This window comes from Drosophila navojoa, chromosome X (assembly GCF_054131105.1).
Source record: "Drosophila navojoa isolate 15081-1374.11 chromosome X, UAZ_NAV_1.0, whole genome shotgun sequence".
In the NCBI taxonomy this organism is placed as follows: Eukaryota; Metazoa; Arthropoda; class Insecta; order Diptera; family Drosophilidae; genus Drosophila; species Drosophila navojoa.
In genome coordinates, this window is record NC_142895.1 from 22,161,432 (window position 1) to 22,178,975 (window position 17,544).

Sequence of the window (17,544 nt, forward strand, 5' to 3'; positions counted from 1 at the left end):
TACATTATTTTTTGTTTTCCGTTAGACGCATTTCGATATTTAAATACGATAGCTATTGCCAACATGAGCATAATATCGATAGGAATCTGAGACGATAATCATCGATTAATAGAGCACGCACCAGCATAATGAATTCAAATAATATCGTGTTTCAATCATTTCAAAAATACAATACAAAACTAGAGTTTATTGAAATGAGTATTTAATTGGATTGTATTTGAAAAATATATACATGTATTGCTGTATTGACAAAAACAATTAAATGTATAAAATTAATAAAACAAAAAATATATATTGAAAAGAATATGACAATTTGGGTTTTCAATGTTTCAGGAACATGAATATGTTTCTTTATAAATTTATTTCAAGCCCTTAATATATAAACCAAACTGGAATTAATATCATCAGCATTTGTAATATTTTGTCATTCTAATTTTAGTAATTCTAATCTCTAATGAATAAATAAACAAATATTTGCTTATGTATATTATCGATAGTCAGGCAAAATTTGCCGCTCTTTTAAATGAAATACTCATTTAGTACTGTTCATCGTGAACATATATAGTTCAATTTAAAAGGAATTACTCATTTGGAACTGTAAGATATTATTTATTTATTAAGTTTTTAAATAAACGAGCTATAAAACTGGTTTTCAACGATGCAAATCGAATGCTCCGGCGAAATTAAATAGATTTAATCTGACCGATTTGAATCATTACATTATCGACGGGAACTTGGCTAAGCAATTAGCAATCTGAGTCGTCGGTTCTCACTTTTACCAAATAGACGTGGTGATAATTGTGTATATTTAGTTGTTTTTTTTTTTTTATATATTATTTTTGTTTGTATTATTAAGAAAGCAATAAACAATATATTGTGCAACTTAAAGTAATTGGCGGCCTCTCCAGTTAAGCGTAATGCAGAATTGAATACGTGTGTGTGTACTGCGTTCTACAGGTAAGTTGAGAGCGGCTCTAAGTGCACGTCATCAAGTCGGATTCCAGTTGCGAGTGCAAAGAAAGAAAGCAAGCCAACACAGAAGTTGAAACAGTGCTAAATCAGGTATCAAGAGTCGTCTGGTGTGCCTTAATTAAAATTGTGAATACCGAAGAAAAAGAAAACAAAGAAAATACAAATACAAAAAATCGCGCAGTACAACAAGTGTTTCCCATCTCGATCCCACTCACGGCCTGCCGGTAATTGCAGAGAGTGAGCGGAGCGCGCGCCTGCGCCCACGCTTTTAGTTGTTGTTGTTTTTTTTTTGTTTACGTTGCTTACGTGTCGCGCGTCGCAAAATGTACGTCTGCGCTTACGTAGTTGTGCTCGCATTTACGTGTGTCGCCGCCGCCAGTCCAGTTATCGAGCACGTCGAAGTGATTGATGAAGGTGACAGTTTTCTGGATAATCCGCATTATCTAAACAATGAGCAAATCGGCGAACTCTTTGCCCGCCTCAGCCGCGACTATCCAGCACTGGCCCAGACCTACTCGATAGGTCGCTCCATACAGGGCCGTGAGCTGCATGCCCTGGCATTGAATGCGCCGGCACCGAACGGCAATGGCGACGATCTGCTCCGTCCCATGGTCAAGCTGGTGGCCAACATCCAGGGCGACGAGGCACTCGGCCGCCAAATTGTGCTCTACATGGCTGAATATCTAGCCAGCAGCTACCAACTGGATACCGAAGTGCAGCGCCTACTCAACACAACCGAAATTCATTTTCTGCCCAGCTGCAATCCGGATGGCTTTGCGGCCGCAAAGGTGAGTCACAATTCAATTATTATTAACGCAAACAATGAGTAATATTATAGGTCGAAGTTGCCACTCAACGTAGTGCACTGAAACATGTTTCGTAGTAAAAATATATATGTATATACGACAGATATTTGTATTAAGATATGTCGGAGACAGTCAGCTAAAATATTCGGATAACGAAATTCACAATTAACCTATGTTGCTAACATTTTCATTAATATATTTAAGGTATTACGTGAGTGTATAATGTTTTTTATTTACTCATTGAAAATGACAATATAATGGTTTTGTGGATATGTATCAATTTAGCTAATTGTATATACATATGTACATATGTATGTATATCCCCTTCCCCCAATTGTACAAAATATTTATTTCTAATACTAGAGAACCCCTGGATAGCTGAATAAAGCCCATAAGGTCAACCCAGCCGAAGCATTAATCTCAAAAAATTCCTAAAAATTGCTATTCCCCTAGGAGCCATTTTTTTAATTCGTAGAAATTTCATAGGTTTTTTGTTCCCTATTGTTTTATTTTTTTGGAAATTGTAAAATAGTATTTTTGATTATCAAAACATTAAGTGAATTATAAAGAAAATAAAAATTGCTATTCTCTTGTGATTTCGAATTATCGGAACTGACGTAGCAGCACTACGTAGAGCTCAGGGTATTTACAAGTCGGGCACACCCGATTAAAACACTCTTATTTGAATATAATACACAAAAATATGCTCTATGACTAAATATTCTTTTAAGAGAAGACAATAGAAGCACGACCAAAACAAAGAGAGGGGGAAAGGTATATACATATACGACGCGTCGTCTATGTCTCCTGCTGTGACGGTCTGACTCACTTTATGATTCGGATTTGCTGTAGTGCGAACAAAAACCAGTGTTGAATAGATTTGCTCCGACTTTCGTTGCCCTCAATGCTGCATATTGTGTTTGCATTCCTTTCGAGCACCGATCGCCCGCTCTCCCAATGGGAAAGCTGCACTCGTTCCCTTTCACAGCTCAATCAAAACTGAAGCACTTCAAGTCGGAACTGAGTGGAGCAGTGTTTGGCCTAGTTTCTGGTTTGGCTTATGTGTTGGCTGGTTTGCTTGAACTTGTGTGAGGTCGATTCAGCATGATTCGTTAATTAGCATCTGGGGATGCCCATCGAGCTAAGTGCTTGTGTATATGTACAAGTAGTCCACTTGAGTGAAGATCTATTCTTCGCCTTTGTCAGATATATGTACATACATATAAAATGATGAGTTGGGATTATTGTTGGTTTGCGATGCTAAAAATGTGTTAATATTGTCTGAAATGCTGCTTGAAAGTGTGCTAATTGGAGTTGACTTGCAATTATTTGCAGTGTTCGATTATCGATAACATATCGATCGCTACACAAATATAGTTATCTGTGGCTTCATCTTTCTCGCTGCATGGAATTTGATAAGAGTTACCTTTCAGTAGGCTACTGTGCTAGTTTATCGATAACATATCGATTACTATACAAGCATATTTATCTAATCTGGATCAATTATCAGGGACAGTTTAAAGAGAAATATTTATTTATGTAGTTTGTTAATTAATTTGTAAGCTATCGATAAGTAAGTATCGATAAGCTTAGTCCCTAAAGCTGCGCCTGATCGAATTTATTTTTATAGAGATTATTTTCGATAGTATAATATAGTGTCAAGTATTTATTGTATAATAACTTAAAACCTGAGTTCTTTTAAATATTGGTTGGTATTCTATTCTATTAATATTGTACTGTAATGCGTAACAGTTGCTATCGCCATTATATATATTTTTACTAAGGAGAAACTGATTATCCGCATCATAGCTGAATTATCAAGGGATTGCAGGGGTTGAGCTAAGTAAATCAATATGAATCTGAATAATATTGATTACATTTGCATAATTATGATTCCAGCACCGTGATGTGATGTACATACATAAGAGACACACATGAGATTCAAGTAAACAGCTCGCATTTCCATGAAATTCATATCAGGCATTTAATCCTTCCGCATTTTAAGTGTGAAGCAGCAACAAACACTGTGCAACATAGTTCCAGTTTGTGTTTAATAATGTAATATAATATAATGTCTGATTATCATTTCATTATTTGCAAAGCCAATAATAGAATGCCCCTTTACTAGAGTATTGCAAAAATCCAAACCAAATTGAGATAAGGCCCGCAAAATATTTGGAAATAAAGCGGAATGTGCGATAACCAAGAAATTATATGAAAATATGTTTATATTTGTATAAATCTTTTAATTGATACTGGTCCAATCATGTTTCGGCTATCGCTCAGTTTAGCATATTGCTCTCTATATGTATTATTGTATATATTGTCATATAAGTTTACACATGGAGAGATATAGAGATAACCAAAAACTAATATATATACATATATTTTTATTATATATGTAGATTAGTAGAGCTGGCTTATGGAATTGTTAAATGCAATTGCAACTGAGCAGATACGCCCGAAACATTTTGTATAAGCCATGTTTTCATATATGTATTTTTCTAAATCATATTAGTTTTTGGAGTAAACTATACAGAATGAAAAATAGCATAGTTTAGATCTATTTAATAGCCTAATGGGAGCACCATGTCTTCGAAGAATATTCCAACTTACCCATTGGAACTAACAGTTCTTTCATACTTCTATATGTATGTACATAACTCTAGGCACATACATATATTTAGTTCTATTTGTATAGTCGCTTATCGCTCGCTCGCTCGTTTTTAATGGGGGCCCATTAACGCTTTGGGGTTGACTTTGAAATATTATCGCAATATTGACAGTGTAATTGGATGAAGCTTAACGGGAATTGTGGCTGTCATGTCTGCCTTATGCCAGCCTTATGCCACATTCTGACACCTGTTGCAGGCAGAGACTTTCACCATGGTGTCGAGAACTTGAGCTCTTTCATTGCTGATCTCTTTTGCGACAGCCCGATCTATAAATAAAGGCATTACGACGGCTCATAACAGTGCTTTTGTAGACTTTGCCAACCGGATGACGTCACACGCTGCAACTGCAATTGCTGCGGCAACAGGAAACCCGTTTAGAAGGGGCTGCAGCAACTACGTCAACTACGATGACGATGCAGACTCTAGTAAAATCTTATAAAGACCATATCTTTAACCGGTTTGCTGTTCGCATTGTTGCAATTGTTGTTGTTGTTGTTGTTGTTGTTGTTGTTGTTAACGTATTCAGTTAAGTTGCTACAAAAGGCAATGCAGCGCATAGACTAAGAAATACCTTAAAGCTAAAAATATTGTTCCTACACACAACTCTGAATTTTTAATGTTATTTTGGAAAAAAAAAGAAAAAAAAATATATATATATAAAATACATATATAGCATATGCATTCATTTTAATATTCATTCAAATCGAAGTTCACAAATGAGATTAGCTTGAGAGTTGATTTACCAAGAAATTCTAATCGAAAATAGAATTCATTAAATAAGTCAACTAAAAGCGACTAGCAGATACCCTGCGAGCCCTATATCGTGCATTTCAAGGACTGCATGCATGTTTTATACATGCAAATATAAAAGCAATATGCACATACACACATACATACACACATGAATAGATAAGCACGCTCTCTGTTTACTGCGCAGCTTATGCAGCGACTGCGCTTGGGCTCCACTCCATAAACTAAGGGAAATTTCATATGGGACAACTTTTGGCCTTCTTTTTAAAGAAGCGTAAGAGGGACATTCATATATACATATGTATGCATGTAATAGTAAATATTTATTAAAGCTAAAGCCACAAGGCTGGAAAACGAAAGGGAAAGTAATTTGTTTTCAATCAAATACTTATATATTCATGTTTTTAGGTTAGGTTTAGATTGTCTTGATCATCAACTCATCTACAATCGCTCCTAGCATTACTTACGGATTTACCTATACTGAAATGATAGACACCAGACAATTGCAACTGTTGCAAAATCTCTTAACCCAATCGTAATATCCTAATATAAAAGATCTGATCTAGTCACTTAGTTACAAATTATTATTATATTTTCATTTGCTCACTCAAAACCTTAAAAAGTTCAGCTATAAACGTATTCTCCCTTTGCGTTATTATAATTTACCATTCACACTATTATAATTTACCACAGTTCATTATGATGTTTTAAAGAATGAGTCCTTTCACAGTACTACAAAATGATTATGCCCTGAGTGGATTCATGGTATGATGGAAATAAATTACGTGCAGATCGCAGCATTATAAAGAGCTCTGCTCATTTATGACTGTTAAAGAACTATGAATAATAGAGGTATACCTAAAAACTGATTACTACACCCGGCATTAATCGTTGGGTTTATAATCTAAACACTTTATCGGATGAGTGTGCGTTAATAGCGTATTTATGGTATTTGGCATCAACTACAAAGAGTTACTTTCAAAGAGAGAAGTATACTTAAAGGCCATGAAGCACTTCTGACAACAGTTTCAAAAGCTATTTCATTTTAAAGTATGTAGAAGAGAAAGAGGGACAAAACCTAGGGTATTTTCTAGCTGGCGCGGAGCCCTAAGAACTTGAAGACATTTCCCGCTGAAAACTTTATTTTTCGTCTGATGACATCTATGTCATAACTACTTCGTTATAAAGGTCGTGTGCTGTTCTTCTTCTTCGCCTTTGATATTTGTAAATACAATTGTAAACGTCAACAACTGTGTGTGAAATAACTAAAGGTTGCTCTAACATGACTACAAAAGAAATATCTTTTGTTCATTATTGATTGAAGATGAGCTTGGGAGTTTCCCTTCGGCTATCGTGCAAATTTGAGCTTTGACTTGATGCTAGCTGCTTATTAAATTAACATTTTTGACTGAGCAATTGCTACGTGTCGAGCGGCGTCAGCAGCGGCAGCGGCAGAGGCTGAGGCAGCGCTCTGATAAGAACGCAACACCCGATTACACTCTCCAGTCGCGCGGTGTGCGTGCGTGTGTCGCCCACGCGAAAGTTTTCAAATGAATGTAAATTGTAAGCTGTGACGTCACTCGGTCAGAATTATCGATTTTTATGTGTGTCCAAGCAAGCCTGAAATATTTATATCCTTTCAATTACGGTCCGTGCGTTGGCGTTGGCGTTGCTGACGCTGAACATGACGTTCACAACTCTGCCAGCGTCAGCTGCCTCTCCTCTACAGACACATTCGCTGCGCGCGTTCTCTCTCTCTCTCTCGGCAATCACCGCTCTCCTTGACTAACTTGCGCAGGCGCCTGACTTGCATCTGGCAACGCCGCCCGCACTCCGCAAAAAACCAAACAGCTGTGCGCGAAAAAAAAAAATCAATTCACACGAGCGGCAAATAAACGAAATGAAATACAAGAAAGGAAAATAAAAACGAGACTGGAAAAATGTAATACAATATCAACTGAAAACTATTAATTTGTGCCTAAACGCAATGTTGCCTCAATAACAACAACAAACACGAGCGCATGTACGAGTCGCTGCGACAACAACACAACTCGTGACCGACTAGCGCGCAAAGCTCTGACGCGCTCTCTGCCGTGTAATTTCCCTACAATTATCGCACATCGTCGCTCTCGAATAGTGTTGGCAGAGGCGGTGGCGGTGGCGACGTCGACAGCGGCTGCGGCAGCGCAGCGACAGCGGTGGGACAGCGGGCAGCCAGCACGGGCTTAAGGCCAATCAACGCAGCGAATTTTCAAACAGTACATTTTTTGAAGCTGAGCCGAACCGAGTGGGACTGCTGCATAATAACAACAAACAGGCGCAACACAACAATTGTGACCCAAACGAACGCCGAAGCACGCGGGCTTCGAGCTGTATCTAAAGCGGGCCGCTTTTCAATTTACAAGCCAGTGATAACTAGCACCGAGCAGAGGCAGCTGAAACACCAGCAGCACCAACAGTTCAAGTAACGGCTAAAAGCGGAACATTTGGAACAGATGGCCAAAATGCAGTGGATATTGTTGATTGCTTTAATACCGTTAGCCGCACAGGGCTACATTATCAAAGAGGACGAGAGCTTCCTGCAGCCGCCGCAATACATCAGCCAGGAGCAGCTGGAGGATTTGTTTGCACGCCTGGAGAAAGCCTACCCGGAGCAGGCGCGCGTCCACAGTCTCGGCCGTTCACTGGAAGGACGCAATCTGATAGCGCTTCAAATCTCGCGCAGCGTTCGGCAACGGCCGTTGCTAACACCACCCGTCAAATATGTGGCCAATATGCATGGAGACGAAACAGTGGGACGACAGCTGCTAATCTATTTGGCCCAATATCTGTTGGGCAACTACGAGCGCATTTCGCATATTGGCCAACTGGTTAACACGACGGACATTTACCTGATGCCCACCATGAATCCCGACGGCTATGCCCTGTCCCAGGTAGGTGTCAATGCCAACCAGCCAGCCAGCCAAATAGCAAATTTCATTCAAATTGTGGAAAAATCAATATTTGTGAAATTTTATACACTGTGTAGCTTTAGCGGCGTTTGCAGAATTTTTTTCTTTTCCCTCCCGGTGCCTATGTTGCTATCGCGACGCGCTGCTGTTGCGCACTTACGTTTGGATTGCGTTAGGGCACAATTCTCTCCGCACGCTCAATTTTTGTTGACATATTGCGAAAGCTTGTTGCTACGTTGTTGCTGTTGTTGTTTGTTTGTTTATAATAAAACGTTGGGTGGTTAGGCTCTAGTAAACACACGTAAGCCCATACTAATGAAACCCGTGTGTATGTATGTATATATGTATACATATGTATATGTATGCTATTGATATTCATTCTTGAATATTCTGCATGCACTGGTTAATTGATAATAGTATCGACGTCATTCGCTGACAGCATCGTAATCTCGGCTAATATTTGCGCCCACATACGAATTGAGCGTGCCATAAGTGATGGCTTTTCAGCTATCGATATTCATTTCAGTTTCATATTTGCCCAGAATACCCCATAAGTACTTGCAAAAATTTCCCATACCTCCTTCCCTCCCTATGCTCTAAATGATGGTACATTAGACTGCCAGCAGGTACGCAGCATAGCGAAAGCAAAAACAATAAATTCCCCTACCATCATGGCAGGGACTTTTTGCGTTGTTTGCTTTTAAATGTTTTCTTTTTTTCGGGTGGGCGCAGAGTTAGTTTGCAACTGGAGTGCGGTACTTTGTGTGATCGACCATTGTGACTAACCTACATACAAACATACATACATATGTAAATATGTAAATGCATAGGCATTTATATAATATGTATACATACATAGATATATGATATACAAATGTAAGCCTATATGTACATACATATGCATGTACATACAATATTTTTGCTTATTTTATATTCTATCATTGTTGTTTTGTTCGCTTATTAATGCAATCGGACTGCGCCAATTATCTCTGCCCATCTCGCTCGCACGCTTGGTCGGTCGGTCGCTCATTCACTCATAGGTTAACTGTGCTTTTGCGATTGACTGACGCTCGCTCCAATTAAAAGCTGCGCTAATGTGCTTCTGATTGGAGGATACTGCTTGTGTTCATTTTTTTTTTATGAATTTGTTTTTTTTTTTTTTTTTTTTTTGCGTTATCGTAACCTGATTTATGCACGCTCTCTCTCGTTCGCTCTCACTGTCATTAATTGGGCATTTTTTATGGAATATGTTGCAAGATCATTTGCGACCACCTGACTGTCATATTAAAGACTAGTTTGGTCAACTCTTTGCATGGCGTGCGCGCGCTCTGAATGCCAAATTGGGCGCATGCCTGTATAAGCACAGGTGCAAGGCGAGCAGACGGGGCGGTCGGGTGTTTTGTCGACCGTATAATAACTCACATAATCGACAAATTAATGAAGCAATATGCTCACGCTCTCCCTCTCTCTTTCTATCTCACAGGAGGGCAACTGCGAATCACTGCCAAATTATGTGGGACGCGGCAATGCCGCTGGCGTCGATTTGAATCGTGACTTTCCCGATCGCCTGGACCAACATCATATCAATCAGCTGCGCAGCCAGTCCCGGCAGCCGGAAACAGCCGCTCTCGCCGAATGGATATTGAAGAATCCATTTGTGCTCTCCGCCAATTTCCATGGCGGCGCCGTCGTCGCCAGTTATCCCTATGACAACTCAATGTGAGTATATAGTGTATATAGTTATCCGGCTTCAGTTTCTATATCAAGCAATCAACTAACTTAGCGCCCACAATGATTGCTGCGAGGAGAGCCTCACGCCGGATGATCGTGTGTTCAAGCAGCTGGCGCACAGCTACTCGGACAATCATCCGATAATGAGGCGTGGCAACAACTGCAACGACAGCTTCGCCGGCGGCATCACCAACGGCGCCAACTGGTACGAGCTATCGGGCGGCATGCAGGACTTCAACTATGCCTTCACCAATTGCTTTGAGCTGACCATTGAGCTCTCCTGCTGCAAGTATCCGCCGGCGAGCACTCTGCCGGAGGAGTGGCAACGCAACAAGCGAGCGCTGCTCCAGCTGCTTAAGCAGGCGCACATTGGCGTCAAGGGCCTGGTGCAGGACACCAGCGGCTATCCCATACCAGACGCCACCATCATTGTATCCGGACTGGAGGACAAGCCCATACGCACCTCGAAGCGCGGCGAATACTGGCGCCTGCTCACGCCTGGCATCTACAGCATCTATGCGGCCGCCTTTGGGTAAATCAACCGACCTGTACATAATTGTTGCCCAAACGACTCTAACGACTCGTGTATACCCTATTGTCTATTTACTTTTTGGCTTGCTATGCAGCTATCAATCGAGTGTGCCGCAGCAGGTGCATGTGACAAACGAGGGCGCCGAGGCGCTGCGACTGGACTTCAAGCTGACGCCCGTTGAGAGCAACTTTGATGGTATTAGCAGTTATTACAATCCATACTTTTTTAGGCATTAAATCGGGTGCCCAACTGCAACGGCGACAGCCAACAGCAAGAGCCAACAGCCAACAGGCAACAACAAACAACAACTAGAGCAACAAAAGCAACAGCAACAACTTAATGATACCACCAAAATGCACTGCACCAAAACGCATCGGGGTCTATTGCCTAATACTAAATAGAAGCCATTGTTAACATAAACATTTGTAAAATTCTTAAGCAAGTGCACGCTTGCCACGCCCACCCATACACATACCCACACACACACACACACGCACACACATGGATATTTTCCTTTTGTATATTTTTTTGCATTGTCATAAAGGATACGTTGTTGCTTTTAATTTTTCGAATTCATTATCTCATGTCTTAGGCATGCTTTCCCACTCACACACTCTCCGCATCTCACTCGCACTGGTTCCTTGTATAGATATCAATTTGATTTGCACATTTACATACTTATATATATATACCATGAATACAGATCAGATCAGATCAGATCAGAATCGCCTGCCCCCAAAATCAGTGCGTGATATAGTTACAAAATCACAGCCCAGCCCAATCGAGCCATACAATGGCCTAGACGAGATTTATCTCCCCCCACTTTGCGCTCCCCTCTCTATCTCTCTCACTCCCTCTATTATACACAAATATATATAGACATGTGTACACACATATATATTACTTAGCCGCTTTTTAGATGCAAGTAAAACGAATATGAATCCAATTATGTAACCGAATTAACCTTACATATATATATATATACATATATACGATGACGATATATATATATATATAGATAACCATATATAAACCTCAAATATCTCCTATACATATATATATATATATATATATACAAACATATACACGTATATATTTAGACAGCATATGTTAACGCAAGATTGTTAAATGTTTTTCTATTATTCAAGCAACAGAACGTCTGAAATATTGTTAACATACATATACATATTTGTGTTATATATATATATATATAAATATATATATATAATATATATGTACAAGGCACACGAAGCCGAACGAACAGGCAAACAAACAAACCGTACTCAATTAATAGATCAAGTAAAACCAATCAAAAGTCGAGCATAAAATAAAATTTTTGATTTTTGCGTAGTGCGTTTTATTTTACTACTAACAGCCATTCAAGAAATATATATATATATAGATAAATAATATATATATATATTATAAAATTTAATATCAAATTTAATCAACATTTTATTCTAAAGAATTGCACTAAATTTTAATCTAATTACTATAAATGGCGAGTAATCCGTTTTATCAATTTTAATAAAATTCAAAAACTATATATATATAATATCCATATAGACGTAAACCCAGCTCCAGTTCCCATATTCCCCTATGGTTCATAGCAGCCACTGTACTGGCTTTTCGGAACGGAACCAGTTCAATATAATAAATTGTTTCTTGTTTCTTGTTTTTTTTTTCTTCATTCAGTTTCGGTGTCTGTTCGAATAGAGTTAGATATAGTCAGATATATACATATATATCAATATGAACTCAGGGTTTTTTGGTGTGCTTTAGTCGGTCGTGTGGCTGTTCGTGACCTTTGACCTGTTAGATCATTCAAATTAAGTACGACTCTCAATTATCCTCAACAATTTAATGATAATAAATAACAATTGCAAATCCAACTTGAAATCGTAGTGTTTGCTGGCTTTATTTAAATTTCATTTCTTTATCAATTTTCATTTGAAATGGTTTTGTTTTCAATTTACTTGCAATTTATTGCTTGGGCCATGGACTCCATTTAAGTTTCTGTTGTTTTTGTTGTTTGTAGAGTTTGGGGCTGTGGGATTTCCGCTTTGGTTCGCTTTAACCTATTGATCTTTCCCATTGTTTTCCCAGGCAAGTTTCGCAAGCAAATTGTGGAGCGAGCGGAGCCGGCGGAGCAGCTGAAGCAGCAATACGATGGCTTCCTAACGCCCACAGAGTACAAGCATCACAATTTCGTGGCCATGGAGAGGTGAGTCTGCCTTCCAGATGTCCATTGGCCAACTGCTATATACATGCCCATACCATTGCAGCTACCTGCGCAACCTGAGCGCCAGCTACCCGACGCTGACGCGCCTCTACAGCATTGGCAAGAGCGTGGAGAACCGTGATCTGTGGGTGATGGAGATCTCGACGACGCCGGGCAAACATGTGCCGGGCGTGCCGGAGTTCAAGTACGTGGCCAACATGCACGGCAACGAGGTGGTCGGCAAGGAGATGCTGCTGCTGCTGACCAAGTATCTGCTGGAGCGCTATGGGAACGATGATCGGGTCACACGGCTGGTGAATGGCACACGGATGCACTTCCTCTACAGCATGAATCCGGATGGCTATGAGGTGTCGATCGAGGGCGATCGCACCGGCGGCGTGGGCCGGCCCAATGCCCATATGGTTGATCTGAATCGCAATTTTCCGGATCAATATGGCACGGATAAATACAACAAGGTCACGGAGCCGGAGGTGGCTGCCGTCATGAATTGGACGCTCTCGATACCGTTTGTGCTCTCGGCAAACCTGCACGGCGGCTCCCTGGTGGCCAACTATCCGTTCGACGACAACGAGAACGACTTCAATGATCCATTTTCGCGGCTGCGCGACTCCAGCATCAGCGGCCGCAAGCTGAATCCCACCGAGGACAACGAGCTGTTCCGCCATTTGGCGCTGGTCTATTCGAAGGCGCACGCCACCATGCATCTGGGCCAGCCGTGCGCCCTCTTCCAGAACGAGCTGTTCCCCGACGGCATCACCAATGGCGCCCAGTGGTACAGCGTGACGGGCGGCATGCAGGACTGGAACTATGTGCGCGCCGGCTGCATGGAGCTGACCATCGAGATGGGCTGCGACAAGTTTCCGCTGGCCAAGGAGCTGCCACAGTACTGGCACGACAATCGCGAGCCCCTGCTGCAGCTGATCGAGCAGGTGCATCACGGCATCCATGGCTTCGTGCGCAGCAGCATTGGCACGCCCATTGTTGGGGCAGCCATCGCCCTGGACGGCGGCAATCATAAGACCTACAGCGGCACCTTCGGCGACTACTGGAAGCTCGCGCTGCCCGGACGACACAATGTGACGGTGCTGTCCGATGGCTTCGCCCCGCTGCGCGTCGAGGTGGAGGTGCCCGCTGCGGAGCCCTATGGCCAGCGCCTGGATGTCACCCTCATGCGCGACGATCCACAGCACTGGGCGTCCGCCAACGACTTCCGCATCATCGAGAACGTCGTCAACACCAGGTACCACACGAATGCCGAGCTGCGCAATCGCCTGGCCGAGTTCGAGAATCAGAATCCTGAGATCGCCAGCTTTGGCTATGCGGACAACGAGTTCAGTCGCCACTTCAACTACCTCAAACTGACTTCCAATGTGAGTAAGCGGACGAGAGAGTCCTACTACCTAATGATCTTTCCTTGTCGATCTTTCCCCACTGATCCTTGCTTAATGATTTTCCCTACTGATTCTTCGCAATTGATTCATCCTTAATGATTTTTCTCTGATGATCCTTCCCTACTGATTCTTCCCAATTGAGTCCTTCACTAGGATCCCTCTCTAATGATTCGTCCTTTATGATTTTCCCCTATGATCCTTACCCAATAATCCTACCCTAATGATTTTCTCCAATAATCCTTCCCCAGTGACCCTTCCACTTCCCCATTGCATATTATTTTCTTCCCATATGCTAGCTCCATTTATAGTGATTCTCACATTCTACCTCTCTCTCTCTCTCTCCCACTGCATCTCTTCCATCCCAGATCGGCGAACCGGAGGAGCACAAATACAAGCTGCTGGTGGTTAGTTCGCTGTTTGATACCGCTGCACCACTGGGCCGAGAGATCATGCTGAATCTGGTGCGCCATTTGATTGAGGGTCACAAGCTGCAGGAGGCGTCTGTGGTGCAGCTGCTGAAGCGCAGCGTCATCTACTTTTTGCCGCAGACGGAGAAGTTCGATCCGATCTTCGCCATGTATAATGCCAAGTAAGTGAAGTCATGTGCCATAGCTGCATAACTCCTGCTAACTGCAAATCTTTGCAGCAATTCCCTGTGTGATCCCATGATGTCCGAGGAGCTGGCCGAGCGTATTCTCAGCCCGGAGACGGAACCGGGCAGGGATGTGCTGCTGCAGTTCCTGCGCAACGAACGCTTCGATCTGATGCTGACATTCAGCGGAGGCAGCTCGGATCTCAGCTTCCCCCATGCCGATTCCATACTGGAGAAGTTCGCCCACAGCATCCGGCGCACCGAGTTCAATTACTCCCCGCTGCAGTGCAGCAGCTCGGCCACGCGTCAGCTGCATCACGATGTCACTGAACGGCTGACCAACTTGTTGTACAACATGTACAATATACCGATGTTTACGCTGGGCCTGTCCTGCTGCCGGATGCCCGTGCACACGCAAATCGCCTCGGTGTGGCGCACCAGCATCGAGAAGATTCGCAACTTCCTGGCGCTGGTGCAAACCGGCATCACGGGGCTGGTGCAGAACGAGAAGGGTCAGCCGCTGCGCGAGGCATTCGTTCGGCTGGTGGAGCACCCGACCATCCACAATGTGACACGCAATGCGGCACGATTCCAGCTGATGCTGCCCAAGGGCCTCTACGGCCTCGAGGTGGGCGCGCCCAACTACGAGTCGAAGATCGTGAAGACGCTGGTGGAGCAGGGCGTCTTCAGTGACTTGGGCGTGATCAAGCTCAACGGCTACAGCCTGATCAAGGGCGAGGTGACGGAGCTGAGCGCGCTGAGCAGGACAACCACCAGCCTGACGGGCCTTGTGCTCGACGACAACAATCATCCCATACGCAATGCCAAGGTCTCGCTCATCCAGCCCCCGGGCTATACGCACGTGCGCAACTTCACCAACAGCCTGGGCGAGTATCGGCTGTCGGCGGTGCCCCTGGGCGCCATCACGATCAAGGTGGAGGCTCCGCGTCACTTCGAGGCCACGCGCGATCTTCGCCTGCCGCAGCCGGGGCAGCCCATCGAGAATGTGATCTTCCATCTGAAGTTCAATGCGCATGTGTTCGGTCTGCCGCGCATCCTCTTCATCATCGTGGCCAGTGTGCTTATCATAGTGGGCGTGGTCGTGTGCGTCCTGTGCGCCCAGTTCTGGTTCTATAGGCGGCATCGGGGCAAGATGCCCTACTACAACTTCTCGCTGCTGCCGCAGAAGGGCAAGGAGCAGTTCGAGCTGGACGACGATGCTGGCGACGATGGCGAAACGGAGCTCTTCCGCTCGCCCATCAAACGTGAGTGCAGACACATTTGAATCATGCCATTGCAACTCTAATTGAATTCACCCCATTCTCCATTAAAGGTGGCATGACCATACAGCCCTACTTCGACGAGGAGCACCTGGAGCACATTCTGCACACGGACGACGAGGACGATGACGATGACGAGGATGGGCATGGGCAGGATGACCAGGAGATGCAGCTGGATGTGGCCGATGAGAGCGGCGATGAGATTGTCATGCTGCCTCATCACAATCGACGCAGGCAGTAGAAAGAGATGGCAACACTCAGACAACAACAGCACACAACATAACTGTGATTCCAAAGTTTTCAAAAACCAAGCGCTCTGCTTCAAATATGCTTAACTAAAAACATTAATTTAAACCACTTTTTTTTTATACCCTTATAAATATATATATTATATATGGATATATATACATATGTATCTAAAGAAAACATATTAAAACACTTATAAAAAGTAGCATAAAATATATAATAATATATCTATGTGCTGTCCAAGAACGTAACTGTAACTGTACTTTTAAGACTGAGCCTTAACAAAATATAAAATATATAGAAAGCAAATATAACAATAATCTAATGTAACTATATATTTAAATAGCTAAAGACACATATCAGCTATAGCTCAAGCTATCTAAATAACATTCCCAGTCAACTGATTGACTAGACCAAAACACATAGCAGATCTGGCAAGGAATATATATATCTATATATATGCCAAGATATACAAGTTCAGCAATAAACACAAATATATAATAATATATAATATTTAGATATAATTTTCCACGATTTTAAAAGCACTTTTCTATTGATTAAAAAACATGTATATACCTATATATGTATACCTTAATGTACCCAGCAATTTTATATATTTAAATCTGGAGCTATATATTTATAAATAAATAATAAGTTCACTTTGCACTTTTATCAAAAAAAAAAATTATATATATATGAAATTATATATGTATATTATGAAATACAACTGCGATTGATTTCCGTAGAAATTATTTTTGGAACTTGGCCTTGATAGCGGCTATCAAAACAAGCGCAAGCTGGAGGGCCCCCAACCGAAAGGAAAAAACAACAACAACAACAATTATAGCTAGTAATAAGCCGATATGCTAAGCTTATTGTAGATTAAAAGGTTTTTTTTTAGCAAGTCGACAGCGTAATGCGCTAAGTCAAGTTGATTTATGGATTTGTTCAGATTTCAATGACTTTTATCTATAAAGATTATACAACAGCTTTTATAGGTTTCGGTTATTTTGAATATATCGATTTCTACGTCTTTCATCTAAGCTCTCAAAAATTTGGAATGGTTCTTCATTGATCTTAATATATATAATCAGAATACTATGCTCTTGAATATAATATTGAATATTTTGTATATTATAAGACCTAAAATAGTATTCTACTATGGTATATTTTATTCTACCTAAATTACCATTTCAGAAAAAATATTTTCTTTTAAATATATTTTGAAAGAGGCTTAAAAAAATAGTTTATAGTGAACCACCTATATAGTTAAAACTCCCAGAAGATTAGTAAATGTCTCAATTATCCTCCAAGACTGCCTTCCTCTTTGAGCGTTCATAGCATTACGAAATGGTTGAGTGACATATAGAAGGACA

The 17,544-nt window shown here is 41.8% G+C and overlaps 1 protein-coding gene across 2 annotated transcripts; it reads left to right on the top strand.

Moving 5' to 3' along the window:
• The first annotated feature begins 570 nt into the window (after window positions 1-570).
• svr (Carboxypeptidase D svr) lies at window positions 571-16,503 on the top strand. 2 transcript variants are annotated; one of them, XM_089263783.1, is made up of 9 exons: window positions 571-1,760; window positions 9,638-9,873; window positions 9,938-10,417; window positions 10,512-10,612; window positions 12,524-12,641; window positions 12,703-14,029; window positions 14,416-14,639; window positions 14,697-15,907; window positions 15,976-16,503. In XM_089263783.1, exons 1-9 carry the CDS (start codon window positions 1,296-1,298, stop codon window positions 16,161-16,163), a joined length of 4,350 nt encoding a protein of 1,449 aa, XP_089119909.1. In that variant the 5' UTR covers window positions 571-1,295; the 3' UTR covers window positions 16,164-16,503. The 2 variants fall into 2 exon arrangements, with proteins under 2 accessions (XP_089119909.1, XP_089119910.1); XM_089263784.1 differs by lacking the exon at window positions 571-1,760 and adding an exon at window positions 6,694-8,136.
• Window positions 16,504-17,544: the final 1,041 nt, after the last annotated feature.

Excerpts from the sequence above, each read along its gene's own strand:
- svr (XM_089263783.1), top strand. The coding sequence starts at position 1,296 with ATGTACGTCTGCGCTTACGTAGTTGTGCTCGCATTTACGTGTGTCGCC. Across the intron at positions 1,761-9,637 it reads ATGGCTTTGCGGCCGCAAAG|GAGGGCAACTGCGAATCACT; the intron begins GTGAGTCACAAT and ends TCTATCTCACAG. Across the intron at positions 10,418-10,511 it reads ATCTATGCGGCCGCCTTTGG|CTATCAATCGAGTGTGCCGC; the intron begins GTAAATCAACCG and ends CTTGCTATGCAG.